This window comes from Caretta caretta, chromosome 7, assembly GCF_965140235.1.
Source record: "Caretta caretta isolate rCarCar2 chromosome 7, rCarCar1.hap1, whole genome shotgun sequence".
Lineage (NCBI taxonomy): Eukaryota > Metazoa > Chordata > Testudines > Cheloniidae > Caretta > Caretta caretta.
This window is the reverse complement of record NC_134212.1, coordinates 41,604,887-41,632,158: the sequence shown is the minus strand read 5'-3', so window position 1 is coordinate 41,632,158 and position 27,272 is coordinate 41,604,887. Positions and strand designations below refer to the sequence as shown.

General features: G+C 40.4%; 1 protein-coding gene across 4 annotated transcripts in view; it reads left to right on the top strand.

The window, feature by feature from the left end:
• Positions 1-7,786, top strand: part of NOL8 (nucleolar protein 8) — a 31,095-nt gene extending 23,309 nt beyond the window's left edge. For all 4 annotated transcript variants that reach the window (XM_048858285.2, XM_048858286.2, XM_048858288.2 and 1 more), the window contains 4 exons: positions 743-869; positions 5,844-5,914; positions 6,573-6,655; positions 7,009-7,786. In XM_048858285.2, coding sequence (XP_048714242.2) covers positions 743-869; positions 5,844-5,914; positions 6,573-6,655; positions 7,009-7,062 — 335 coding nt within the window. In that variant the 3' untranslated portion in view covers positions 7,063-7,786. The remainder of the gene's footprint in view (positions 1-742; positions 870-5,843; positions 5,915-6,572; positions 6,656-7,008) is intronic.
• Positions 7,787-27,272: the final 19,486 nt, after the last annotated feature.

Genomic DNA, 27,272 nt, shown 5'->3' with positions numbered 1-27,272 from the left:
CATTTATTTGTTTTAACTTTTGAATCACTGAAGATTATATTTAATAAGATGACACACCAGGTTGTATGAAATCATCCTTCTGTCAAACAGATTAAACAAATCTCATGGACAGATCTGAGCAAAATTTAAAGCAAATTTTCACAATTAAGCATAACTTGAATATTTCCTTATAGCATGGTATACAGACATTACAGGTAAGATTAATGCATGGAGCAACTTATAAGAATTGTATAGAATCTAAACATATTCTTACAAATCTAACATCTATCTTGAACAATATTAACATACAAGTGAGCTGGTCTACCAGCGTCACAATCTGCATGTAAAGAATTGCTTTCTACTTGGATTTTGTACTGTTGGTTTTGGGTGGTGTGTTGTACCGCACAGGGAAAACAGTTGTATTGTTGTCCTTTTCTCTTCTTTGACAGATCAGCAAAGGCTGAGAATACTACCTGGGGACTATGCTTATCCTCTGGATATTTAACAGCACTCTCCCTGGCCAATAAGGAGTAACAATGACTGGCTTCAAAGGAGATCTGCTATTCTCTTCTTAAGCCAAAATGATACTGACTGTAGATTTTGGGGATGGAAATGTAAAACAGAGGAAGATAGGGAAAATCTGCATATCCTTCTGAAAGCACAAAAAGTGTCCTTTCCAAATCAGATATTTCACACTTACCTAAACAGAAGTTTCACTTTGTAGTCAGGGGAATGATCAGACTTTTTGGTGGTACTATTGCAGAGCCCTACAAAATTGAAACAATAAAACCTGCAAGAGTAGCATGGCAAGAGGATCCTCGTTTCCAGGATAGCAGCTCAGAGGAAAATGATGAGCCAGAAGACTCTGAAAATGAAAACTTCAAAGAAATGTAAATCTGGTTTTATATTTTGTGGCTATTAAGTACTTACTGATTATCAGGATTTATGTGGCAGCCGGGAAAAAATCCTTTTATTTGGCACCCCCCACCTCCACCCCAGCATCAAAAGCCTCATTCTGGAAAAATGAATTCCTTACTGCCCACCAGACAAGTTGCTGCTATACATTTAAAATTCCCTGGTTCACTGATTGACCAGTGCATTTGACTGAGGCTGGAAGTGAAAACTGGCTTCCCTGCCACGTAAATGTTGCTCGGTACCTCACATGCATTGCAACTTAACATGCAAAATAAAAAAACAACTTATTTTGGCTTCATGCAAATATTTTGGAAAGTACTTGCTTATCCAATAATTAGATTTACATTTAAGTTGTTGGTGAGCAAGTCTCCTTGTTTCAAACAGACATCCCATAGCTTTAGTATTACTATTACAAATTAAACTGTTAAATCTTTCAGTGTGTAGCATTTCTGATATTATAAAGCAATGCAGTTTTACATAAGAACGGCCATACTGGGTCAGACTAAAGGTCTATCTAGCCCAGTATCCTGTCTTCCCACAGTAGCCAATGCCAGGTGCCCCAGAGGGAATGAACAGAACAGGTAATCATCAAGTGATCCATCCTGTCACCCATTCCTAGCTTCTGGCAAACAGGCTGAGAATACCATTCCTACGCATCTTGGCTAATAGCTATTGATGGACCTATCCTCCATGAATTTATCTATTTCTTTTTTGTACGTCATCACAGTTGGCCTTCACAACATCCTGTGGCAAAGAGTTCCACAGGTTGACTGTGTGTTGTGTGAAGAAGTACTTCCTTCTGTTTATTTTAAACCTGCTGCCTATTAATTTCATGTGGTGACCGTTAGTTCTTGTATTATGAGAAGGAGTAAATAACACTTCTTTATTTACTTTCTCCACATGATTTTATAGACCTCTATCATATCCCCCCTTAGTAGTCTCTTTTCAAGATGAAAAGTCCCAGTCTTATTAATCTCTCCTCATATGGAAGCTGTTCCATACCCTCTAATCATTTTTGTTGCCCTTTTCTGAACCTTTTCCAATTCCAATGCATCTTTTTTGAGATGGGACGACCACATCCACCCGCGGTATTCAAGATGTGGGCATACCATCGATTTATATAGAGGTGACGTGATATTTTCTGTCTTATTATCTATCCCTCAATGATTCCCAACATCCTGTTAGCTTTTTTGACCACCGCTACACATTGAGTGGATGTTTTCAGAGAACTATCCACTCTGACTCCAAGATCTTTCTTGAGTGGTAAGAGCTAATTTAGACCCCATCATTTTATATGCATAGTTGGGATTATGTTTTCCAAAGTGCGTTACTTTACATTGATCAACACTGAATTTACTCTGCCATGCTGTTGCCCAGTTACCCAGTTTTGTGAGATCCCTTTGTAGCTCTTTGCAGTCTGCTTGGGACTTAACTATCTTGAGTAGTTTTGTATTCTCTGCAAATGTTGCCATCTCTCTATTTACCCCTTTTTCCAGATCATTTATGAATACGTTAAATAGTGCTGGTCCCAGTACAGACCCCTGGGAGACACCACTATTTACCTGTCTCCATTTTGAAAACCAGTTACTGATCCCTGAGAGGACCTTCCCTCTGATCCTATGACAGCTTACTTTGATTAAGAGCCTTTGATGAGGGACTTTGTCAAAGGCTTTCTGAAAATCTACATACACTATAGCCACTAGATCACCTTGGTCCACATGCTTGTCCACATGCTTGGTCCACATGCCCTCAAAGAATTCTAGTAGATTGGTGAGGCATGATTTCCTGTTACTAAAACCATGTTGACTCTTCCTCAACAATGATGTTCATCTATATGTTTGACAATATTGTTCTTTATTATAGTTTCAACCAGTTTGCCTGGTAATGAATTCAGGCTTACCGGTCCGTAATTGCCAGGATCACCTCTGGAGACCTTTTTAACAATTGGCGTCACATTAGCTATCCTCCAGTCATTTGGTAGACAAGCTGGTGTAAATGATCAGTTACAAACCACAGTTAGTAGTTCTGCAATTTCACATTTGAGTTCCTTCAGAACTCTTGGGTGAATACCATCTGGTCCTGGTGAGTTATTACTGTTTAATTTATCAATTTGTTGGAAAACCTCTAATGACACCTCAACCTGGGACAGTTCATCACATTTGTCACCTAAAAAGAATGGCTCAGATTTGGGAATCTCCCTCACATCCTCAGATGTGAAGACCGATGCAAAGAATTAATTTAATTTCTTTGCAATGGCTTTATCGTCCTTGAGTGCTCCTTTAGCATCTTGAACTTCCAGTGGCCCCACTGGTTGTTTAGCAAGCTTCCTGCTTCTGATGTACTTAAACATTCTTTTGCTATTACTTTTTGAGTCTTTGGCTAGCTGTTTTTGAAATTCTTTTTGGCCTTACTAATGATATTTTTACACTTCACTTGCCAGAGTTTATGCTACTTTCTATTTTCCTCACTAGGATTTAACTTCACTTTTTAAAGGATGACTTTTTGCCTCTCACTGCTTCTGTTACTTTGTTGGTTAGCCACGGTGGCACTTTTTTGGTTCTCTTAGTATATTTTTTAATTTAGGGTATACATTTCAGTTGAGCCTCTATTATGGTGTCTTTTTAAAAAGTTGCCATGCAGCTTGCAGGGAATTCACTTTTGCCAATGTACTTCTTAATTTCTGTTTAACTAACTTCCTCATTTTTTTGTAGTTCCGCTTTCTAAAATTAAATGCTACTGTGTTGGGCTGTTGTGGTGTTTTCCTCGCCACAGGGATTTTATATTTAATTATATTATGGTCACTATTACCAAGCAGTCCAGCTACATTCACCTCTTGGACCAGTTTTCAGAGTAACAGCCATGTTAGTCTGTATTCACAAAAAGAAAAGGAATACTTGTAGCACCTTAGAGACTAACCAATTTATTTGAGCATAAGCTTTCGTGAGCTACAGCTCACTTCATCGGATGCATACTGTGGAAAATACAGAAGATGTTTTTATACACACAAACCATGAAAAAATGGGTGTTTATCACTACAAAAGGTTTTCTCTTCACCCACCCCTCTCTCCTGCTGGTAATAGCTTATGTAAAGTGATCACTCTCCTTACAATGTGTATGATAATCAAGGTGGGCCATTTCCAGCACAAATCCAGGGTTTAACAAGAACGTCTGAGGAACGGGGGGTAGTAGGAAAAAACAAGGGGAAATAGGTTGCCTTGCATAATGACTTAGCCACTCCAAGTCTCTATTCAAGCCTAAGTTAATTGTATCCAATTTGCAAATGAATTCCAATTCAACAGTCTCTCGCTGGAGTCTGGTTTTGAAGTTTTTCTGTTGTAATATCGCAACTTTCATGTCTGTAATCGCGTGACCAGGGAGATTGAAGTGTTCTCCGACTGGTTTATGAATGTTATAATTCTTGACATCTGATTTGTGTCCATTTATTCTTTTACGTAGAGACTGTCCAGTTAGACCAATGTACATGGCAGAGGGGCATTGCTGGCACATGATGGCATATATCACATTGGTAGATGTGCAGGTGAAAGAGCCTCTGATACTGTGGCTGATGTTATTAGGCCCTGTGATGGTGTCCCCTGAATAGATATGTGGGCACAGTTGGCAACGGGCTTTGTTGCAAGGATAGGTTCCTGGGTTAGTGGTTCTGTTGTGTGGTATGTGGTTGCTGGTGAGTATTCGCTTTAGGTTGGGGGGCTGTCTGTAGGCAAAGACTGGCCTGTCTCCCAAGATTTGTGAGAATGTAGATCCTTGATAATGCGTTGGAGGGGGTTTAGTTGGGGGCTGAAAGTGGCGTTCTGTTATTTTCTTTGTTAGGCCTGTCCTGTAGTAGGTGACTTCTGGGAACTCTTCTGGCTCTATCAATCTGTTTCTTCACTTCCGCAGGTGGGTATTGTAGTTGTAAGAATGCTTGATAGAGATCTTGTAGGTGTTTGTCTCTGTCTGAGGGGTTGGAGCAAATGCGGTTGTATCGCAGAGCTTGGCTGTAGACGATGGATCATGTGGTGTGGTCAGGGTGAAAGCTGGAGGCATGTAGGTAGGAATAGCAGTCAGTAGGTTTCCGGTATAGAGTAGTGTTTGTGACCATCGTTTATTAGCACTGTAGAGTCCAGGAAGTGGATCTCTTGTGTGGACTGGACCAGGCTGAGGTTGATAGTGGGATGGAAATTGTTGAAATCATGGTGACGCTTCCTCAGCTCTCGTCCCCTAACGCCCCTACTCTACTTGCGCTATATTGATAACATCTTCATCATCTGGACCCATGGAAAAGAAGCCCTTGAGGAATTCCACCACGATTTCAACAATTTCTATCCCACCATCAAAATCTTCAAAACCAGACTCCAGCGAGAGACTGTTGAATTGGAATCCATTTGCAAATTGGATACAATTAACTTAGGCTCGAATAGAGCCTGGGAGTGGCTAAGTCATTATGCAAGGCAACATATTTCCCCTTGTTTTTTCCTACTATCTCCCTCTCTCCCCCCCCCCAACCCCGTTCCTCAGATGTTCTTGTTAAACCCTGGATTTGTGCTGGAAATGGCCCACCTTGATTATCATACACATTGTAAGGAGAGTGGTCACTTTAGATAAGCTATTACCACCAGGAGAGTGGGGTGGGGGCAGGTATTTTTTCATGCTTTGTGTGTATAAAAAGATCTTCTACACTTTCCACAATATGCATCCGATGAAGTGAGCTGTAGCTCACGAAAGCTTATGCTCAAATAAATTGGTTAGTCTCTAAGGTGCCACAAGTACTCCTTTCCTCTTGGACCAGGTGCTCCACTTAGGACTAAATCAATAATTGCCTTTCCTCTTTAAAATGCTTAAGTGTTTAGAAAATAATTTGCCTTTCATGGGGGATGATTTTTGGCATTTGGAATGGGATAGTACTGTTGGCTCTTCTGTCTGAGACTAAAATTTCTTTATCTTTCCAGGTCTCAGTCTTTACCACAGATGAAGACGAGTAGATTTTTCTTCTTTTCCAAAGATGATGAAAGATTAAGAGGTACAACTGAACTTATCCAAATTTTTCCTACAGGATGATGGAATTTAACAAAGAGGCATTGTAACAAATTATATTAGTATAATATTTAATTCACGTGGGGTGGTATAGGGATTAATTAGAATGTTTCAGTATTTGAAAATGTAAAGTCCAATGTTAAAAGCTACATTTTGAAAACTGTTGAGGCACTTTGGGCTGTAAAACCAGCCATCTCCTTGAGTATCAATTGCAAGGTTCTTCTGCTTACCCAAGCCTTATTGGAGAAAGTGACTTAAGTTTGCTTTTTTGGAAGGATTGCTTAGTGTGGAGTTTCCATTGTCTTGGGACATGTTTGGGTTTTTTAAAAATATATGATTAATGCACCCCCATGGTTTGATAGATGCATTATAAATAGACTGCTAATAGCAGGGTTTAAGGTGAATCAGTCTAAAAAAGCAGACACAAGTCTATATTTTCACCAATGGTTTGTTGTTAAAATTTGAGCTAAAACAATGCGTCTCTTATACATTCAAAATAGCTTATCCTGGTAACTTTCCATATACAAATTCAAATTAATTGATAATTTTACTACAATTTTTTCAAACAAAAGCTTGTAAGAAAGAAAATGGTTAAGTTGTGTTTTAACCTGGCTCAAAGTTGTTCTGATGCATCTCTTGTGTAGATGGTCCTAAGCTGTTCCGCAGATCATCAAACCTCAATGAAGAAAAAGATAATTGGGAAAACCAACGTAGATTGTTACTTGAGGTGAGTGATTAAAGCTGTAATTCAGTAACAACTGAGAGAGTTCATTATGATGGCAGGGGAGGGGTTGCTTGTGGAAAAAAAGTGGCTTATTTTGTTCATTTTAATAAAAATGAATCATTTGGACTTTCAGAATGGCCTAATATCCTACTAAGACCAGAGAGTTTTGTGAAATAAAAATTAACTGTCTATATAATATATATAATTTGTGTATTATGTCCACTTAAACTGTTGATTTGTTATAACTGCCAGAGCTGGCTAATTTCTGTTAAATATAAAAGCAAAGCAGGTTTAAAAGAGCAATTTGTGAGTTTATAAACTGGATTTAATGCCATTTAACATTTTAATATTTCCAGGAATGCCGGAAGAAACATAAGGATGCAAGAAGAAAAGTTAAAGCAAAACAATAAGTTTGACAGTGCTAGCCAGCAATGTTTCTTGATACATGTGTATTGTATTACAACAAAATGAAAATGTCTGGCTTCAGACTTGTGGTCTTTCAGAGGTTTAACAGGAAAAATATTGCAGCTGAACTGAAAATAAACTGTTAGAAACTTTTCAAGTTTTGAACAGCTGTCGGGATAACAGGTCTGTAAATATGGCCATTTTTATGTGTACAGTTGCACTTTTATTGTTATGTGGGGATATCTGTTAATTTGAACAGATGGAATGGGTGTGTGTGTGTATATATACACTTTTTTTTTTACTTTGGAGAAAATTGCTTTGAGTGTAACATTGCTGCTTTATCGGATACTTTTAGTGTTCAGTGCAGTGTAGTTTGTATTTGGCTATATTTTTTTGTTTTCTGGGTCCAGTCCTGCAAGGGGCTGAGAATCTACAGCAGTGACTGAAATGGATGGGAGTTGAAAGCATTCAGCTCCTAACAGAGGTTCTCAGTAACATGTGGGATTGACGTTCTGTGTTTAGCAAGATACAGAGCCTTTAAGATTTGTTTTGCTAACAATCAAAATATTTATTGTAATTACCAAAGTAAAAAATTATACAGGAAGTTCATGAAAGTGTTTAAGTAACTGGAAAGATTTATAAAATATGTATGGACTTCTAATTCTTTGCACAAAACCTACCTTTCCATTTTTTAAATAAAGCTTTATTCATCTGTAAAACTTAAGACAACTTTTGGTGGGGTTGTCTTTGCTCTTGAGTGATTATACATCACATACAAATTTATATTCATACAATTATGTAGAACATAGGCTTTTAAGAGTAGTGGCTGCTTTTCAGGAATTTCAAACTACTATCAGGAATCTAACTCATTTAATATAGTGAAAATTGAGACATAGAGCATCCTTGTGCTCTACTAGAGACAAATACTTTGGTTTCAATTCCTAGCCTCTTCGTGGACTGACAGAAGATAAGGGACAGCTGAAGGTCTGCGGCCTATTAAACCATGGCAGTGATAACTAAAGGGAGAGCCAAGCCAGCTCATTCTGGCTGGAATGTTAGAGGCCAAGAAACAATCTGGCACTGGATGAGTTAAAGCAGTAAAAATCAGAAGCATTGTCAGGTATGCCAAAGAACCCAAGCAGAGGCAAAGATACAACAATATTTCTCTTCTCAAAGTCTGAATTAAGTAATCTCCTACTCTGTGTGAGATTGTTGTAGAAGGAAGTGTTTGTTAGTGGTTTCTCCACTAAGGGAATGGATATATCCCATTGCTAGATTTAAATCACCTAACATACAAATCTCTATTTCTAATTTCTTCTGTCTTGCATTGTTGTGCATTCTGGAGAGATAGCAATATGGACACGTTTTTCCAAAGTACAAATTATGTATAAAGATGGCAGGTAGGGTAAACCATCTTGGGATATATTTCCAGAGTGGTGCAAAATGAGCTGCTCTGAGGACTGAATCATGGCTCATAGTTACATGAGAATAAGGTATGTGAATAGGTTCCATGGCTGCTTTCAGAAATAAAAGCAAAATGTTCTTCTGATTTGGCTTCCCCTTAGTGTCTTCAAACAACACAACATACCCAGTTGTATAAACAAATTAATGAAACTCTAGGAAGTAAGCAAGCTATTTCTCCTACAGCTAGAAAGAAATGTTTAGTTGTTTTTAACTATATGGTACACAGTACCTGGAAGGCAGTTTGATACTGCAGTGCCTGGAGGTGGGAGTGTGTAAGTTCCTGAATAATTAAAATCGGTAATGAACAAGTTAGGCACGTTATGGTTGCTGCATGGGAGTAGTCTACACACATGCCACATCAGCAGTTTCAGAGTCCACAGCTGGAGTTGGCTATCAAGAGAACTGTTAAGAATGTGTGCAGCTTCTTTTACAGTGAGCTGTGGAGAGCTTCCCTGATTACCACAGAGTCAGAAAGCCACTGAGCAGGCATGTTACTTCTCCATTAGCACCCAGACACAGATGCTGCCCTTCAGGCAGTAGGCAGCATGTTGGTCAGAGCAACTACAATGATGACTCTGAAAGGTGGTTCCCTTCTCACAATACTACTAGTACTTAGTGGACATGGACACAGTTTAGGCCTTACGTGGGTTTGTTTTGGGGGGTTTTTTGTTTGTTGGTTGGTTAGTTTGGGCAGAGGGCAGGGAGCTGTTTTGTTTTGAGAGGATATACTACTTCGACTTTTCTACATCCTCCTTGCATCCCGTTACAGAGAGGTGGTTGTTATATCTGTTTAACTTGTAAATGGTTTTATTCGCAAAAGGTAGAATCTGAACAAGATGGCAAGCTGGAAAGACAAAAAGTGGAATAGGGACATTTTCGGTTTTGGGAAGCCATTTTTTTTCATCTTGTACTTCGATCTCTGGGGTTTCCAACTTTTACATCCTTGTAGTTGTTGGTATTGAATTATGGCTGTTTCTTATCCTTCAAGTGGCTTGCAAGGAGTGCATGGTAATGGTGTTCTCATCAGTTATTTCCAGCAATCTTAATTGAAGTATGACCCTGCTCACAGAGGAAACAGGACCATGCTTGCTGCAAGGCTTAGACAGAAGCACAGAGAGAGAGTGCACAAGTCAGTGATAGAATCGGGATGAGAACCTGGGGCCCAATTTTTCAGAAGCACCTAGTGATTGTGATGGGCATCCAGAAATTGAGGCAAACATGACACCTGAAAGAAAGGTAATTGTCCAAGTACTGAGCACCTATTCTTTGAAAATTAAGGGTTATTAGAGTATTACAAGTTTGGCATTAAATTACAAGGCTATATGTGAAGGAGATGAATTGGCTTAAATTGGATTAGAAAGCTGTGACTGAAAAAAGGGCAAAGCAAAACTTTAAGAGCACCTAAGTTTTAAAGGGAATAGGAAAAGTATATAGTCTTTACAACATATGTCAATGTGTCTGTTTGGGGCTGGCCATGATGGGGAAGCATTATTGGGAGCTTCCATGTTGAAGTTTTTATGAGAAATATTAAGTATTTGTCTGTTTTACTTGCTGTAATTCTGCTCCACTTATTTAACTCAGCTTTATATATAGGAAGATATCTTTAACTTCAGCATGTTGGTCAGTTCCTTTGATGCTTTAGATAACTACCTTGCTTTATTTAAAAAAAAAAAAAACATGTAATCCTAGAAAAGGACTATGTTAAATTTATTTTGTTAAGTATAATTATGTTCAGTAGCAATGGGATTGTGGAAATTTGTTTTCCTTTATCAGACTCTCTATCTGCTACTGAGGACTTGTCTACACTTAAAACTCTGCAGCGGTGCCACTGTAGCACTCAAGTGAAGATTGTACCTATGCTGATTGGAGGGGTTCCCCCATAGACATCGGTACTCCACCTTTGCAAGAGACGGTAGCTAGATTGATGGGAGAATTCTATCAACCTAGCACTGTCTACGCAGGGGGCTAGCTTGGTTTAACTGTGTCGCTATGGGGTGTGAATTTTTCACACCCCTGAGTGCCGTTATTATACTGGTCTACACTAGGAAATTAGGTCAGGCCTTAGTCATAGAGTTTAAGGCCAGAAGGCACCACCCAATCATCTACTCTGACCTCCTGTATTGCACAGGCCCTCGGCGTCATCCAGCACCTTCACATTAAACCCAACAACTGAAATTAGACCAAAGTATTACAACCTACAGGAGACTAGACAATTATATGCCACAAACTGAGAATAGGAGGGACCGAGAGCATCAATGCCGGAGATCTCTGCAATGGCAGAGAAATTGTATACCCAGATAATCCTGGCAAGTAACCCATACTCAAACTCTGCAAAGAAAGGTGAAAAGTCCTTAAGGTCACTGCCAATCTGACCTGGGGGAAAATTCCTTTTCAACCCCATAATCATTTTTTAGCTCTGAGTCTGTGAGAGAGAGAGAGAGAATGCTCAGTACTTTGTTTTCAAGCAAAGGTATTAGAATAATAGACATGTATGACTGGAAGGGACTTCATGAAGTTACCTAATCCATCTCACTGTGGTAGGACCAAGCTTGCCTAGACCATCCCTGACTAGTATAATGCCAGAGGCATTCTTACTGCTTTATCTGGAGAACAGACAGACTTTTGCCACGTGGTGTTTAAAATGTGTTGAATGAGACATCACAGGGGGAGAGATGACACTGGGCAACAGGTGAGGGAATATTACAAAGTACAGTTGCGGTTGCTTGTTCCACTAGGTATCCATTGTTAGCTGTTAAACAATTACTACATTTTAATTAAGTCAAATCAAGAATTTTTTTCTAACTATAGCCACCAGACACTCCGAAGGCCAAGATGGATTCTTTCTAGGTCTCCATCTTCACCAATAATAAATACTCTGCAGTAAGAGTATAACCATACTCTGCAAAATTAACAAAAATTAAGTTTAAGTAAAAACTCTCCTTGTCACCATGATAAGCAGAGATGACTGTACATAGACTGAAGATGTCATAGACAGGTTTTTCTGACCATAAGTGCATTGGTGGGGAGGTAGGGGGAGACATTGTTAATATTAAAAGTTCATCTGAGTCCATGTTCATTATAAAACATAACAACAACAACACAAAAATTCAACTTAATTGACATCTACTTGAGTCTAGAGTCCCAAAGGAAAGAATTACCTCAATAGAGTTAAAATAGTCTTTAAAAGAACCATAGATTTGTCATCTTACTTGTACTGAAAGACATGTTGCTCCAAGAGGAGATGTCTGTGCAACAACACATTAAAGAACAAATTTGAACCTTTAGTAGTTTCGCCGACTGGTGGTTCATCCACCACGCCCGGCTCAACTGCGTCCCGCTCAACGGAGCCGTCCGCCATGGGAACCGAGACAAGCGTTGCAGGACGTGCAGCTACTCCAACCATACCCTACCCCACTCCAGAGCCTGGCAGCTGCGCCACAACACCATCCAGAACCCTCTGGTGAAAGCCATCGTGCCGCGCCTGGGGGAGGTCTCCATGAACTGCGCCATCCCCGGTACTGACAGCCAGTTGCGACCTGACATGGTAGTCACCGACGAGGCCCAGAAAAAGATCATCCTCGTTGACATCACGGTCTCCTTCGAGAACAGGACCCCGGCCTTCTGCGAAGGCCGAGCTCGTAAGCTGGAAAAATACACCCCCCTGGCCGACACCTTGAGAGCGAAGGGCTACGAGGTGCAGATGGATGCCCTGATCGTCGGAGCCCTGGGCGCTTGGGACCGCTGCAACGAGCATGTGCTGTGGACCTGTGGGATCGGTCAACGCTACGCACAGCTCATGCGGCGTCTCATGGTCTCGGACACCATCTGATGGTCCAGGGATATCTACATCGAACACATCACCGGCCATCGACAGTACCAGGAGGTGTGAGCCGGTACGACATCGTGCATCAACTATGGGAAAGGGACTGAGAGACTTTTTCCATTGGACCATATGAACTGGAACCATAAACTCACTGAACATTAAATCCCACCAAATGAGGGTAGATCCATCCTCATTATCGTATCCACTCATTATACTCCACACCTGAACATAGCCATTATATGGACAACATATTCCCATAGCTCAATGGCTGTGCTTTGCCCCATTAAACTTTTACCCCCAATTGGGGAGATTGCAGATTATGTATTCCTTACGCCACCCGTTCCTAAACCGAATTTCGCACCCCTTGATAATCTGTACCTTATTCCCTGATAAACAGAAACTTCTATGCTTAAACTCTGTACCCTTTTCTTTTTACTTCAACATTATCTTAATAAAATTTTTAAGGAGTGAAGTCAAGGGGATTGTCCCCTCACTCTATGATAAACTACACAAAAAAGCAACATAAATTTTAAAAAGCAAGCCTACACCATCTAACAGTTCTGCAAAGCATCAGTGGCAGAGGAAAGATCTGCTTCTACTAGTACCATAAAACTAAGTTACACTTCAGCGCTTTATAGAAGACAAGCAAATTGGGAAATAAGATATTTTGTACCAAAATCTTTGATGCTATCAAATTTAGCTGTATTACTTTCATACTCTTTTTCTGAACATAGGCCTCTCAAACTGAAAGGTGACATCCCTGAGTGCCATATTTCTGTCTGTAGTGACAGTTAGGAGAGTTACAGTAAATCAGCATTCCTCTGAGCAATTTCTTGCACTCAAAACAAAAGCCTTGGTAACTCTGTTATAGCCACTTAAGACCCTGTTGTCTTTGCTTTTTCAACTGACTGCAGGGTGAACCACCTCCTGTGGTATGGCAGGGATGGGTACAAAGGTGCAAGGGGAGATAATCCAAGGCATAAAAATGGAAGTTAGGCACCTAACTTATTGACATCCAATAGGAATAAGATATCTAACTGCCATTTCTGCCTTTTCACTAATCAGCTTTTATTCTCAGTATTCATGCACTTAAAAGCAATGTTTCAAAATTAATTTCACAATTTAAAACTGCTGCACTGTGTCTTGGAAGAAACAGGCTTCTCTCTTGCCGCACATCTGTCATATTCATAGCTTTGGCTGCACAGCATCTACCATGTGCTAAACTCTAGTAAAACTTTCCACTAATCACAGGGGGCTAAATCCTGCATCAGACAGTGACATTTTAAGTGAGAGTTTTACCTGTGTAAGGACTTCAAAATTGGGCCCATTGTTATCAAAGTAAAGATTTGTGACCTAATACAACTTAGATTTACCAGGGAAAATCATTTACGTAGAGAACAAAACTTTTTTTTTGGGGGGGGGGGGGGGGGCTAAAATAACAAGATGGAGGAACTATCGGACTGTGCGGAGGCCGCTGTGGCACCAGCACTGAAGGCAGGGAACTTGTTTCTTTTCCTCTTCTCTCCATGACCTCTCCCAGGCCCTGAAATGCCCAGCTAGTGTGGACTGACAGAACGGAGGAGGTGAGCAAGTGCAGCTGGCTGCCTCAGGGTCTGGCAGGCATGTGAGAAGGACAGAGTGGGGGAATAGAGACAAGGCCTCAAGGAAGTGCAGGGTGAAAGGCTGAGGAAAATAAAATGGGAGGGAGACAGGGACTCAAAAGAGAAACGGAAGAAGAGACAGAATGGAGGTAGGGAGGGGGGCAGAGGAAGAGGGCTCCCCTTGAGTCCAAGCCCCATTTTGTCCTTGTGCAGTCTCATGGGTCATTCCAGGGTCAATTAGAATCAGGCTTTCCACATCTGGATAACCTACATTCACAAAAAGCATGCTCATCCACTTGAGACATTCCCTATACTTTTGAATTATGTTTATGGTTGTCGATATAGCCAATATTTTCTCTAGCATACATGAAGGTAGGGGCGTAAGCTCACTAGCTTTGAATAACGTGGGGCTTGATGGTAAAGATTCTGAGTCATTGCTCTGAATTATCAGGGCTGGCCTTACCATGAGGCAAACTGAAGCGGCTACCTCAAGTGCCAGACTGTGGGGGGGCACCATTAGGACCCAGAGTGTAGAAAATTGTATCTGCTGCTGGTGCGTATGTATTCTCTCTGCTCTAGATGCACAGAGATGGTGAAGTGCTGTGCTGGAGGAAGGAGGGCACAAGAAACATAACAGGCAGGCAGGAGAAAAGGTGAGAAGAAATAACAGAAAGCAGCAGGAGCTGCAGGGAGAGAGAGAAGGAGGAGCCTCTTATGTACCTCTCTAGCACCCCCAGGAGCCTGGACTGATTAACACCAGGTCCTCAGGGAGCTTCCTGTTTCCTGCTGCTTCCCTTGAACCCACTTGAGGAGAACAGGCAATCAGCTGAAGTAGTAGGAGCCAGTTAGGCCCTTAAGACGCTGATATCTTCCCTCACTCAGGCCCTGCTACCAGCCTGCTTATTTGTCCCCTTCGATTGAGCGTTGAGAGCCATTATAGCTGGCACAGAACAGCAGTCATGAGTGAAAGGAAAATGCCCCTCTGGGGCAGCATTCAGAAAAAGAAAGAAAGCTTGTCTGTCTAAGCAGGAAGGAGCTCTCCCGAGATACATAGACACAAATGTTCACAGTGAGCCTTCCGGCCCCAGTGAGGATGAGAGTGGTGAGGAGATGCCTGATCTTCCAGTTAGTCAGAGTGCAGGTGAACTGGCAGTTCACCATCTCATATCTCCATCTCAAATGGATGTAACCATGCACATTCCTGGAGAAGAGTGTGGTGGAGGCTCAAGAAACAGCTGCTGCTGAGTTTAGTTCCTTAAGTCTAGATGATCCAGGACTGTGGATCCCCTTGAGCAGTAACCTGAGGGACTTCCTTGTACTCCATGGGCCACAGCAAGTAAAAACTTCATGTTCCCCAAAGACAATGAAAATAGAAGTTTCCATCCAACACATTACTGGCGTGAAATCCCCAATGGTGACAAAGTGGAGAGGCCATGGCTTATGTACTTAAAAACCCAGAATGCTGCATACTGTTTTTGTTGCAAACTCTTCCAGTCTAATGTTCCAGCCGCATTGGGTTCTACAGAAACAAAGGATTGGAAAAATCAGGCATGCCACGAGAAGGTAGCAAATCACCAAAGAACATTCCATAGGTGGAAAGAGCTTGAGATGAGACTAAAGTTAAAGGCCACCATAGATGATCAGCATCAAGAGAAGATTGCATCAGTGTCTCTTTATTGGCAAAATATTCTGAAAAGGCTCATTGCCATTGAGAGAATGCTTGCTACCCAAAACCTAGCACTGCGTGGCACTTCAGATCAGCTGTATGTGCCAAACAATGGAAACTTCCTTAAAATTGTGGAGCTGATGGCTGAGTTTGATGCTGTACTCCAGGAGCATCTAAGAAGAGTCACCACCCAAGAAATGTGTACACACACCACTACCTTGGAAAAACCATTCAAAATGAGATCATACAGTTACTGGCAACAAAAGTCAAACAGAAGATTGTGGCAGATCTGAAGTCAGCAAGATATTACTCTGTTATTCTGGACTGCAGACCTGACATCAGCCATATGGAACAAATGACTTTAATGGTGCGTTTTGTAACAACAACAGAACGTCGTGAAAATGTCCCTGAAATAGTGACTGTCAGAGAGCATTTTCTAGAATTTATTTACACTGATGATACTACAGGAGCTGGTATCACAAATGTGCTTCTTAAAAAGCTGGAAAATACGGGAATTGCAATAGCTGACCTCAAAGGTCAGGGCTACGATAATGGTGCCAACATGAGAGGAAAGAACAGAGGAGTGCAGACACGGATCCAAGAGTTAAATCCTCGAGCTTTTTTTGTCCCAGGCAGTTCTCGTTCGTTGAACTTGGTGATCAGTGATGCAGCATCAGCTTCTAGTGAGGCTGCTGAATTTTTTAATATAATTCAAAACATCTATGTATTTTTCTCTGCATCAACTCATCGATGGCAAATTTTGAAGAAACATCTGGGAACATCCTCTGCTGAATTTTTTAATATAATTCAAAACATCTATGTATTTTTCTCTGCATCAACTCATCGATGGCAAATTTTGAAGAAACATCTGGGAACATCCTCTCTGATACTGAAACCACGGAGTGCCACACGGTGGGAAAGTCAAGTGGAGGCGATAAAGCCTGTCAAACACCAAATTGGGAAGATAGATGATGCCATAGTTGCCATTATGGAGGATAATGCTATGACAGAAGCTGTTCGTGGGAGAACAGTGGCAAAGGGAAATGGAATCACCAGAAACATACATAACTTCAAATTTCTGTGTGGCTTAGTGTTGTGGCATGTCACACTGTTTGAAATAAATGTGGTAAGCAAGAGACTCAAAGGTGTTGGCCTTGATATATCTGGAGCAATGGAACAACTGGACAAAGCAAAGTCATACCTACAGTCTTACCGGTCAGATGATGGATTTCAAAACGTTCTGAAGTGTGCACAGAAGTTGGCAGAGGAACTTGACACTGAAGCTATTTTCCCACCCATTCAAGAATACAAGAGTCACCGAAGAAGAAAACGACATTTTGATTATAAGGCACGGGATAATCCCATAAGAGACCCCAAACAACAATTCAAAGTTGAATTCTTTAACCAGGTGCTAGATTGTGCAATATAGTCAGTTGAAGATTTCATGCAGCTCAAGGAACACAGCAATATATTTGGGATGTTGTATGATATTCCAAAACTCCTCACTATACCTGAAGAAGACCTGCACCAGCAATGCAGGGCACTAGAGACAGTGTTGACACATGATGACATGCGCGATATTGATGCGAGTGATTTAGGTGATGAACTGAAAGCCCTTTCAAGATACATTTCAACAGGATCAACTCCAAAGGCTGCTCTGGAATATATGTGCACAAATAAGATGACCATTCTTTCTCCAAATGTTTTTGTTGCTCTGTGCATACTTCTAACACTTCCTGTAACAGTTGCCACTGGAGAACGCAGCTTCTGCAAGCTGAAGTTAAAAACACATCTATGCTCCACAATGACACAGGAGAGGCTGGTCGGGCCTTGCAACCATCTCAGTAGAGCATGAGCTGGCCCAGACTGTGGACCTTCAGGAAGCAGTTCAAATCTTTGCAACCAAGAAGGCACTGAAAGCACCACTTTGATTATTCAAACAGATAAAAATGCCAGTGTTTACTATGCACACAAGAAAAGTTACATTTGCTGTTCAGGCGTTTGAAAGTTAAGTGTTACTTAAAAATTTTTGAACAAGGCATTTTAAGTTGTTAGTTCTCCTTTACTGGGGTAGGCAGCAGAGCACTACCATGAGAGAAGTAGAACAGGAAAAAGGCAGAATTGAGACCTTTCAAAGTTTTGGCCCAAGTGAGGGGGCATTGGGGCGTCATTTGAGCTCCCTGCCTCAGGTTCCAAAATGTGGGCCAGCCCTGTGAATTACGTTAGTGCCTTCTCCCCAAAAGAGGTTGGCTGAATGGGCAGACCCTTCTTTTCTAATGTTTGTGTAGAGCATGTGTGTGCTTATGGCTAGTCAGATTAAAAACCAGGAGTTGGGCTCCCCCCCTTTGTTGGCAATAAAATCCAGTACTAGGACATCACTGGACTATAAAGTTACTGTACTTTGGGTAAGAATTTATCTAGTAATAATTATATATAAAGGTGTGTGGGAGGGCAGTGACTACGGTCCTTCAAACATTTACTATGACACATAGTGCCATCTAGGACAGGTGAGCCCACTGACTTCAATAGAACTACTCACAATAGTGAGCATTTCAATCCAGAGTATGTGTTTTTATGGTCATGCCCTTATCTTAATACATGTCCGGGCCCTTAAGAACTTTTACTTGAAGGCTGCAATCCAGCAAACAGATCAGGACAGAGGTTACCTGCAAAGAACCCCATTGATGTCAGTGGGGCTGTTTGTAAGTGCAAGCATCTGTACCGTGTGCATGCTGGATAACTGTTGAAGTTAGAAGAGAAATTCTTGGAAGGAGTGAGGGTTAATACGTTATATGAGAGAGGATTTCATTTTCCGTCGGAGTGTCATATCTACCGGTTTCTGTTGGTTTACAGGAAAGAATGTAAAATCCAGTGGCACTTTGTGAAGAAAGGAGCAGCACTCTCATCCTTTTCCCTGTAAATACAGATGTTTATATACAAATCTACACAAAAGTGATTGCTGAGCACAAAATGGCTGCCTTCTCTGATAACACTGCCCTATCTGAATCTAACATCCAACTCATTAAGTTGTTTAGGTGTTTGAGATACTTCAGGCGTGAAGTGTGCTGTACAGAACCACAAACTACTAAAATCTGGTAACAGGAAAAAAGCCTGACCTAGCAAGTGTTAATGACACATTGGATGTAGGATTTGGCTTATTTTAAAATGAAGAAAAGGGCACAATCCACCATCTTTAAACCATATTTTGTATTTTTCACAAGATAGTTTGTCATACTTGAGCATTACAGACATGGGCCACTGATGTTCAGAGGCTTTATTTGGACACTTTCTCCTTTTTTATAATACTTCTCCCCCTCCTCTTTTCTTTTGATCATGTACTTCCTTTTGCATTATTTTGTAAGTCAAATGTATACTATACTACATGTGTGCATCACATGTCTGATATGGGAACTTCAGATGTTTCATTAGAAACACCTCTTCTTTGTCAGTATTACAATATCAGTCTTTTGTCTTTCTCCTCCTGCAAAGCTGGAAGCATTTTACGTGGTGGGAAGGAGTTGGTGGGGTGATGTACCAATGTCTCACTCATGATGGCACCACTGAGCAGTTTTCAGCATAGGAACTGTGATGCAGAAGGAAAACATATGTCAAGAAAGCAGCAACCAGACTGGAAAAGCAGGAGAGGGGTGGGAGGTGGCCACCAAACTGCTAGAAATAGTGAGCCTAGTGTGATGCAGTATGCCATCAGCATTTCCAAAGCCATAAATTCCAGCTCCTAAAGCCAATTGTTTTTATTGATTTCTCAATTTTTGCCAGTCCCTACAGGGATCAGACTGGAAATATGGAGGCATTAGCATGAAAAGATTCATCTATGAGTTTTTCAGAGGTGCTACGTATAAGCATCTCTGTGCCTGGAGCTATCTAACACCGTCTTAAGGATTTAACGTGTTTTCAAGCAGCCTGTTTGATTTTCACTTTTAAATTGGCTTTATTGCATCTGAGCTCTGTGCACAAAGACAAATATGCAATAGGCTAAATTTACAAGATTTCTATATTATTCCCTAAACCTGAGTCTAGTGACTATGTCAGGCAGTTATTGATAATAAAACTACCAAAACATTAAAATAAAATCCTCCCATTATTAGTTCAGTCCACGTGATTTGTTATACAGTCCCTAGGTTTTTAATTGCTGTAGTGGAAGATGGGGAAAGGAGAAAACAAAAAAGGGTAGGAGGTAGCATCTGACAGCTGAAGGGGGAGAGTCCAATTCTTGCTTGGACATAGCTTCTAGCTCCGTGTTATATAATAGTAATCTGAATCCCCCACCTCCCATATTCCCACCACCCCCGTCCCTCACACACCTTCTAAAGGATTTATAAATGAAGTGTCATTGGAAATCAGTTGAAGAGCATACCATCTTAGGAACTGCCTCATTATCTGTATACAGAAGCTGCCAATAATATTCTCCTTTGGAAAGAAAGAATTTTTAAAAAAAAAACTTGGTATTTCAGTACTGCAAATTTATCAACATGCAGTTAAATAACTAGCAAATTATAAAGAATTTTATAAAACTGACACTAGTAAATAAATTATCCTCAGCAAAAATCCTCAGTGTGGTACAGTGCCTTGTACTAAAAAGGAAGATGACAGCTGTAGTTTTGTCATCCTAGAAAGGCTGTTGTTTTACTCTGTGCTAAGAGAGCCTTCTGGAAGTGAGAAAAGTGCGATTAGTCATTGTAAATTTTATCATAAATTGTCATTAGGGGTCTATAGCCGTTCACTATGAAATTGGGTATCTTCACACTCCAGCACATCCAGTGTGATGCAATTTACTGATAAGTTCCACCAGGAGACTTCAGCTTTGTCTTTTCTGCGAAAAAAGGTGTTTTTTAATAGGTTAACTAGCATGTTAAAATCTTAACATAGACCAAGGCAGTTGACGTTTTAAATGTGTTAGCTGGTCAGTATAAACCCTGTGCTCATCGTTGGATTTCACCTCAAACAGTTCGTATGTTAGACCTACAACTGCCTCATCTACACTAGAATTTTAACACATGAGCTAGCCTCTCTTTCTAGTATAGAAATGGTCTTTATGGGCAGTAGAAACACTGAGAGGATGGCAATGTAAAGGAGAGAATGGGGGGAATCTTGTTATCTCTTAAAAGAGACGAGAAGAGAAAAAATGCATTTGTAGAATTACCCCCTTCTTTCACACAGATGGTACTCTTAAACTTTTTTTATCACATCAAAGTAACAAAGAAGAAAGTAGAAAAAGGTACAAAGAGGCATGTTTTCAATGCAGTTGTTAATGCAGGTTGAAGGGGTAGGGAAATATTAGGGTAAAGCATGTAGCAGACTGAATGATAGCTGGTTCTGCCAGTACTGAACATGCTGTAGTGCATTGTGAGCATATCAATCCTAAGGTTAATGTTTAATTGCATAACCTATTTATTTTACTTGCAAGTTGTACCAGAATATATAAACCCTCTCCCAGTCAAGGACCTACAGCCTAGGAACAGGTAGCTTTACCATTTGTTTTAGGAATATGGTATTATTTTATCATATTCAAGGCTATTTCAACAGGGATAAGGCCCTTAAAGACTGCAAGCAGCTGAATGAAGATCATTTACAAAAACCATTTTAAAGGCAAAAACAAGTTTCAAAGTCCTTCAAGAAATGTATTTAAACAGCTGATCTTTATATGGTTCCTATTACCCAAACATTTGACCTATTGATTCAACAATATATACAGGGATGACTTCACCCCCATTACAAATGCCATCTTTGGGGTGAAAGGGAACAGGTGTTATCCCATACGTATCGCTTTAGCCAGGAAGTAAAAGTTTTTTTTCTAGCTGAAGCTCCACGATTTAGTTGGTTTTGTTTGGTTTTTTTCCATGTAGGCAGAGTTTAATCAATAGGAATTTGGCCAGGATACCTACTCCTGTGGAAGATGCCATGAGATTCTGTCAGGACCTCCATTTTACACCTCATTGTTAGAATATCATCTTCAGTAACACAGTATCCTCTAACAGTATGCCAAGGTAGTGGTTAAGAATTTGGCTGAAATAGGCCATTGTTTGAACTTACACTCTTCGAACTTGGATGCAGCAAGCCATGTCTTGTACCTTTGCAGAGGGAGGCTTCACTTTATTTGGATTTGGCCCTTACAAAGGAAAGATATTTTTATTTATTTTTCGGTTTACACTCTGCTTAGGCATTCCGAGTCCTTTCCTGCTCCAACATTAACTTAAACTTTTATTTCTGCAAAATTTCCTTCCTAGCACAGGTCTCTGGGTGATTTTTCAGCTCATCTAACCTGAAAACTGGCTATAGCTAGGTTTTTGTGTGGCTCAGATTATATTTTTCCATTAAGGATTTATGCTTACACTTGATCAAAATACTTGTAAATGGAGAAAGCACTAAAAATAGATACACATATTTTTTCAGGGACTAACCTACACAGGTCCCTCTGGATAAACAAGGTAACACTATAGGCTTTTCTCCTCCATCTTTAATCTTTGTTACAGACACAATTAATGTCTTAGCATTCGAACTTGACTATAAAAATGACAACTGAACAACTCTGGGCCAGATTATTTCTTCACTTATACCTGATTTACAGGCGTTTAAGAGGAGAGTCAGAACTGTGTTTTTCCATAAGTCAGTTATATAGAGAAAATAGAAAAGGAGTACCCTTTTCTTTTTGCGAATACAGACTAACACGGCTGAAACCTGTCATAGAGAAAATATTTACAAAAGCTTTTAAGAGTAGACCCCAGGAACTGTGCCTAGTAGTCTGATTTTGGTGAACTTTGGAGGGGGAAAATCCAGCCACTTTGCTTTACCATTTGTTTTTATGATGGCCTTTTCATTGGCATTTCTGTATTATTGCTTTGGTAACAATGTACTCAGCCTTTTGCAAGATGTGAAAGACAATATGTTTTTTATAACATTAACAGGTACAAAATTCTTTGAGAGCAAGTGTGACCCTATTAAGTCAATTGGGTTTTGCCACCTACTTCATCTGGTTCACAGTTTGACCCTTTACACCCTGTAACTTCCCCATTACTCTCTAGCAAAAAACCACGGTCATACAATGCCTTTACCAATGACCTAAATGTTGGGGCGTGAGAGCTCTCTGGCATCTCTCACAAGCAATTTAATTAGGGGCTGGCATTCACATGAAAAAATTTCAGCTCCATTCATGGTGTTCTTTCCATAGGCAGGCCCTGGTGTGATAGATTGCAGGGTACATGGAGGGAGTTGAAGGTTATTTGCGAAGAAAATAACACTTTACATTTGTTCATATCACTAGAAAAATTACTTACTCATACCTCCACCAGCACATCCGAAAGCTTGCAGGAATGTACATAAAACTCAGATACAAAACAAATACAATTTGAAGAAACTTATGACGGGTCTGAACTAACTTGAAAGTGTCAACAACAGTGCAGACAACATGAGGTTTGTGGGAAAATTGCTTCCTTCTGTGCAATGACACATCAGGGAGTACTGACCATCTCATTCCACAATTATAGCTTTATTCTGCCCACAGAACCACATGGATTCCACTGGTTTCAAAGGGAGTCTCATGTACATGTAAGGGGACAATTTGGCCCATCTAAAACACTATAGTATTGTACAATAATGGCCCCTGACATTGTAGCTTAAAATGGGGTTATTGAAGATTCAGTTTGGCAGTCCTTATCCAATTATAATTCCCAAGTAGAGTAAACTCAGTGAGGAATTTTACCTAAGTAAGGACTGCAGAATTTGTACTAGTAGTAACATTATTGAATGGAGAGTTTAAGTGCTTTGTTTGCACATGCAGTTTCTTATTTTGTTGTTGTTGTTTTTTTCCAGGTGCAGTACATGCATACTCGGTGCATCTTTCATATACTTGCTTTGTGTTGTGGGCCCTGGTGACTAAGCTATTTACTGGCAGGCAGGTTACTACTCTTTTTAAATTAAGGGCTGTGTAGAGAGTCTTTCCTTTGATTGCAACTGGATTGGGCCCTCAGTGCTGGAGATCTTGGTTCAATCCCCACTCATGACTGATATCTGTATACATGCAATCATACACTAATATCTGTACACATGCAATTTGTAATATGTACATTATGTTCCCACCTTCGAAAATTGACTCCCTAATGCTATTATGTTTGAAGTGCGGTGATTGATCATATTTATCCAGACATCCTTATTCATTTATTCCCTGGTTTCCATGTAGTTTGTGTCATATTGCACAGGTTTAGTCACATGAACGTTTTCCTCATGTCAGATCAAAATACACCAGTGACTCTTATAACCCTTCTGAAGGTTCATAGAAACAACAGCCTCAGACATCTGTATTTCTCTTGGTATACATTTAGGCCTCTTACTGGATCTCTCTGTTGTTTGTCCAACATTCAGACAATCTGAGTCTTACTTGATTAGGAGCAGAAGAGGAAGTGTGTTAGGTTTTCCATTTCATAGCAACAGGCAATGTGTCCCCTCCCTCACGTCCCCTCCCATCCTCAGCCAAGGCGTGTCCTTGACTTTCAGCAAATAGACTAACACAGAATAGGGGAAGCAGCAGCAATATCAGGCACTCAGGTAACAATTGTACCAGTGCCAGTTTTACTATGTGTGTGTCATATGAAACAGGGAGAGTTGATTTTGTAAAAGAGTTGTTGAAGTGCATTTGCTAAGCTACTTGCTTGTGTTTTGTCTGCTTGCTAATTTCAATTCAGAATGCTTTAAAATAGTCTTTTCTTGGCCCTGTCTTCTTTCCTTCCCTCTTCCAGTGATCAAGCAGCTTCAAAAGAATTTTATCTGATAATACATCAGCAGGTATTTGAAATGTATTCTTCTGTTGCTTTGGAAACAAGAACTAAAGCAAGATAACTTTGAATGGTTTGACATAAAAGGTCCATACTTCAAGGGTTTTGCTTATACGTAGATAGAGCTTGAATTAATATATTAATGTGTTTTCAGGCAAATCTGTTAGATAAAAACATTTTTAAAAATCAAGGAAGGAAATTAGTCATTGGGTAGTTCAAATCAACTAGAGTTTGCCACACTGCTGCTTTGTATAACAGAAAGGAAATACGCATATTAGTCAGCTAGAATGTGTGTGGTTATTAGGTACTGCACGGAGCCTGAGTTTGTCTGTGTAGCAACAGCTTTTCCAACCAATCAGCATAGACAAATTAAAGTTGGAAGCGTTTGTCTCACTTCCTTTTCCCCTTATAATCTGCCTATTTTTGTCCCCTCCTCCATTTCAACCTCAAAGAAATTCATTGTGGTTAGAGTGTGTTTTTTATGCGATTAAATTTAAGCACCATATAGAAAGCTCAGTCAACAATTCAAGCCAAATTTGTTTAGTCTTTCAATTGTGACCTATGATGTCTGCAAGGTGTAAGACTGTGTGTGACTTACCCCTCCTGCCCTAAATTCCTATGCCCTCTAAGCGGCAGAGGTCAGCAAACTAATGTGCCTAGAATTTTCATGCATGCATGTTTGTCAGAGGAGGTAGTGGACAAAGGTTTTGCTGGCCCTCATTGCAGCTTCCCACTCTTCCTGATTTAACAAGGTTACGGTTAGGGGAGAGACAGCCTGACTCCTCTATTGAAACCCTATTGAATGAGGAGATGTGGGCATTTATGTGCCACAAGAACAAACTCATGCCTCACACCATATGACAGTGGAGCATGAGCAGTGAACATAACACTAGCTTTAGTGGGGTGCACCAACCACAGGGGCCCCTGAGTCCGGAGGGTTAATTCAATTGGCCCTCACAATTATCCTTGCATTGGAAGGAAGTGAGGCAACCTAGGAAGTGAGTAATGCAAGTTATAAATGTTTGTATTAGGAAAGTTGCCTGTTCTTAGTATCACCTGCCTTGTACTCAGGGATCACAGACAGTCATATGCGCTCGAGAATGGCGACTGGGGGAGTCTTGAGTCCCTTCACCCAACCACATTAGTTCTCTGACAGAGATAAAGTGACCCTTAGCTTCTAAAAAAATGATGTTTTCAGTTGCTCTCAAAAATTAACCACATACACCCACCCGTTCACTCCACCCCCACCCTAACTGTCAGAATCAGTTGACAGAGCAGGGGGAGCTAAGCAGCAGGTAGCAACTTTGTTGATTCTTTGTTTCAGTAACAAAGTCCAGCCTTGAGTAATAGCAGTTGACTTTTCAGAGAAGATCTCCATGTTATCTCTTGAAACAGACAGGTTATTAAACAGACACCCTCCCCCCCCGTGTGCTGCCGTGTAACATGACCTGCTGTTTTTGGCAAGGGTTTCAGTTCAAGTTTATGAGATCTCTTGCCCCACATACCCATTTGCTTTTGTTTTAAAAAAGTGATCTGTCCCAGAGATTAAAATGGCAGCCTCCTGCTCAGCCAGCCCGGCTTCAAAGTGGGTGAGAATATCTTGTTTTTGAGAAGTGAACATTCACCTTCTCTAAAGAGCATGTTAACTGAAGGTTATGAGCAAAGTTTCTGGTGTTCAATTTTCCTTAATTTTCTGTTCAAATATGCTGTAGTAAGTCCTTGTGTTAATTTCCCTCAGTAATATGGGATGTTATATCACTGTTTCAAAATTTCATAGAATGAGTAGACTTTTTTTTTAAATGAGCAAATGAAATTAATCTTTTGTTTCTATCATTGTGGTAAAGGACAGGCAAGTAGAATTTTTTACCTAGGCTGGCATTTTTAGACACATTATTTCAAGCAAGGAAATAGGCTGGCTTGCATTAGTGACCTGTAATTCAGCATGAGTTTTGTTGAGAATACCGTCTTGCATTTCCTTCATGCCATAGAGTTCTCAATAATCAGCAAGGGTGCTCGGTGAAGATGAACAGATATAACCACATGTGATGTTACTGACATGCATGAAGCCACACAGTACTAATGAAAAAGGAAAACAGCCATTTTATATCCACAATGAACATTACATCCACAGATGTTATAAACCAGACAAAATGCTATTAGTCCAAATGAACAATAATGTGATCTGAGTATCAGAGGCTGCAACGTAACATAATATGCCAGGTTTTACTGTTACTTTAAGCGAGGTGCACTCTCTAAAAACAATTATTACTCTAGCATCCAGACTTTATATCATGGGGTCTGTAATATTTTGCTGGCATTTGACTGATGGGCTCATCAGTGACTGAAGATTACAAACTGCAGTAGCTAACTGCACAATGAAGAAAAGATCACTGTCCACTGAATCATCATATCTCCTGCCCTGGCTGAAGTGTGTCTGTGTTTTTCCAAAGGAAAGCCAGTTCTGCCCAGTGACTCTTAAAGGAAAGTTGTTTTTATCATTTTATTGTTTTGATTATTGTAGGTAACTGAGGTTAGATTTTGAAAACTAGCACTAAAACCCTACCTGAGTAGTCTAGATGATCCAGCAATAACATTTATTCTCTTGTATAGGGACCAGTCTCCTCCTCCCTGTGCCAACAACACTTTGGTGAAAACATACACAGTCCTGGGATGTGTAAAGCTTTTGCTGCACTAGAGTTAACCCTTCTGGATGATCGCAATCAGCTCCCTCTGTAGAAAATTGTAGTATTATGGTGGTCAGACAGAAACAGTCGTTGCTGCGAGAGAAACATGTGGGTACAGAGATCTAGAAATTCACCTTGAAAACAGATCAGAGTCTAATATCCATGAGACCTGGGGATCTGGAATATCTGCC